This window comes from Condylura cristata, unplaced genomic scaffold (genome assembly GCF_000260355.1).
Source record: "Condylura cristata isolate star-nosed mole 26May11 unplaced genomic scaffold, ConCri1.0 scaffold00025, whole genome shotgun sequence".
NCBI lineage: Eukaryota > Metazoa > Chordata > Mammalia > Eulipotyphla > Talpidae > Condylura > Condylura cristata.
The window spans coordinates 30,328,060-30,329,695 of NW_004567126.1; the positions used below are offsets into that span (position 1 = coordinate 30,328,060).

At 66.1% G+C, this 1,636-nt stretch overlaps 1 protein-coding gene across 1 annotated transcript in view; it reads left to right on the top strand.

Moving 5' to 3' along the window:
* The first annotated feature begins 1,165 nt into the window (after nucleotides 1-1,165).
* MBD3 (methyl-CpG binding domain protein 3) overlaps nucleotides 1,166-1,636 on the top strand; it is a 3,906-nt gene continuing 3,435 nt past the window's right edge. The window contains 1 exon segment of the mRNA XM_004695941.2: nucleotides 1,166-1,466. Coding sequence (XP_004695998.1) covers nucleotides 1,220-1,466 — 247 coding nt within the window. The 5' untranslated portion in view covers nucleotides 1,166-1,219.

Consider the following 1,636-nt stretch of genomic DNA (forward strand, 5'->3'; position numbering starts at 1 on the left):
GGTCAGGAGAGGTCTGCTGCGCCCTGTGGGTCACTCCGGGGCAGGACCAAACGCACTTGCTGCTGCAGCTTTCATGGTGCTGCCTTTAACCTGTTGCACCACTGTGGGGGGGCCTGAGGGGTTCCCTTTTCCTGCCCTGTGTGGGACATCGGGAGTGTCAGACGTGATCACTCAAATCAGGGCTTGTTCAGAGGTGGTCAGGAGATCAAAACCCACCCACGCCACAGTCACACTGAGGCCTTCGCCGGCAGGGACTGCTGTTGCCCGGGAGCCTCAGACGGCCTGGGGCTGCAGCCACAGGCGGCGGCACTGACCCCACACCACGCGCCTCTGGTTTGTAGGCGGGTCTCCGCCGTCGTGGGCAGTGCCCACAGCCCCTGGCGTCACAGGCCCGCCCTCGAGGCTGTGCCCGGCCCAGACGGTTCTCGCCGGTGGACTCGCTGCGTGGCCTGTGTGTCCAGCTTCTGTCCCGGGCATCGTGCGCTCAGGCCCCGCGCATCCCTGCTGTGCCCGAGGGGCCGCGTGAGTGTCGTATGTCGCTGCGCAGGTCTGTCCACTGGGTGGTGGGCACGCGGGCAGCTCTTGGTCACGAACCGTGCTGCTGCACAAGTGTCTGCAGGGACCTGTGTTCGGGCCTCCCGGGCTGGCACCGGGGTGGGATTGCTATCTCTGGTGTGGGGAGTAGCTCCCCAGTGACTGCTGCGGTCCATTCCCACCCGGAGCTCTTCCAGCGGCGCCGGCGGAGGGAGCCGGTCCACAGCGCACAGCGGCCGTGGACAGACGTGGCTGTGAGGGGCAGGCTTGCCGGCGTCAGCCAGGACTGGGCGCCCATTCGAGCCTCCCACTAGTGCGTGTGCACCAGCTGTTTGAGGCCTGGCCCTGAGCCTTCACATAAGATCTTCCAGGTTAACCCCAGGACACCCCTTCCTGGTGCTGTTTCCAGGAGGACACTGCTCTTGGGAGTTGTCCCTCAAGTACCTGCTATCTTGAGTCCTTAAGAGTACAGCCCAATTCCATTTCTGGAATGTTCTGGAAGTGTTAGGCTGCCAGGGCCAGGCCCACCCTTCCGTGGTCAGTATTCACCCCTGCTCTCGACCCCAAGGCGGGGGTACAGTTGGGGATCCAGCGCCCCGCCCGCTGCTAACCCCCGTCTCCGTGCAGCCCGAGCGGGAAGAAGTTCCGGAGCAAGCCACAGCTGGCGCGGTACCTGGGGGGCTCCATGGACCTGAGCACCTTCGACTTCCGCACCGGCAAGATGCTGATGAGCAAGGTGAACAAGAGCCGGCAGCGGGTGCGCTACGACTCCTCCAACCAGCTCAAGGTGAGCCGCCCGGGCCTGGCTGCCGCAGCCGCTCAGGGGAGCTGTTTGCCTCGCCAGCCCTGGTCCTGACGGGAAAGCCATGCTGCTTGCTGGGGCCCATCTGGGGCTGCGGCGAGCGGGGGGGCACGAGACACAGTGCGAGCAGGTCCCGGCCGCGCTCGGCCCTCCGGTGCCTGTGGGGGCTGGAGGCGGTGGGTCTTGGACAGCTGGCGGCCCACTCTGGGGTGTGGGGTTGCTGGCACCCAGACATGCGGTGTGTGGTCTGTGATGGACATGCACTTGGGGGGCCCGGCCGCCAGCAGGTGTTGGGGGCGA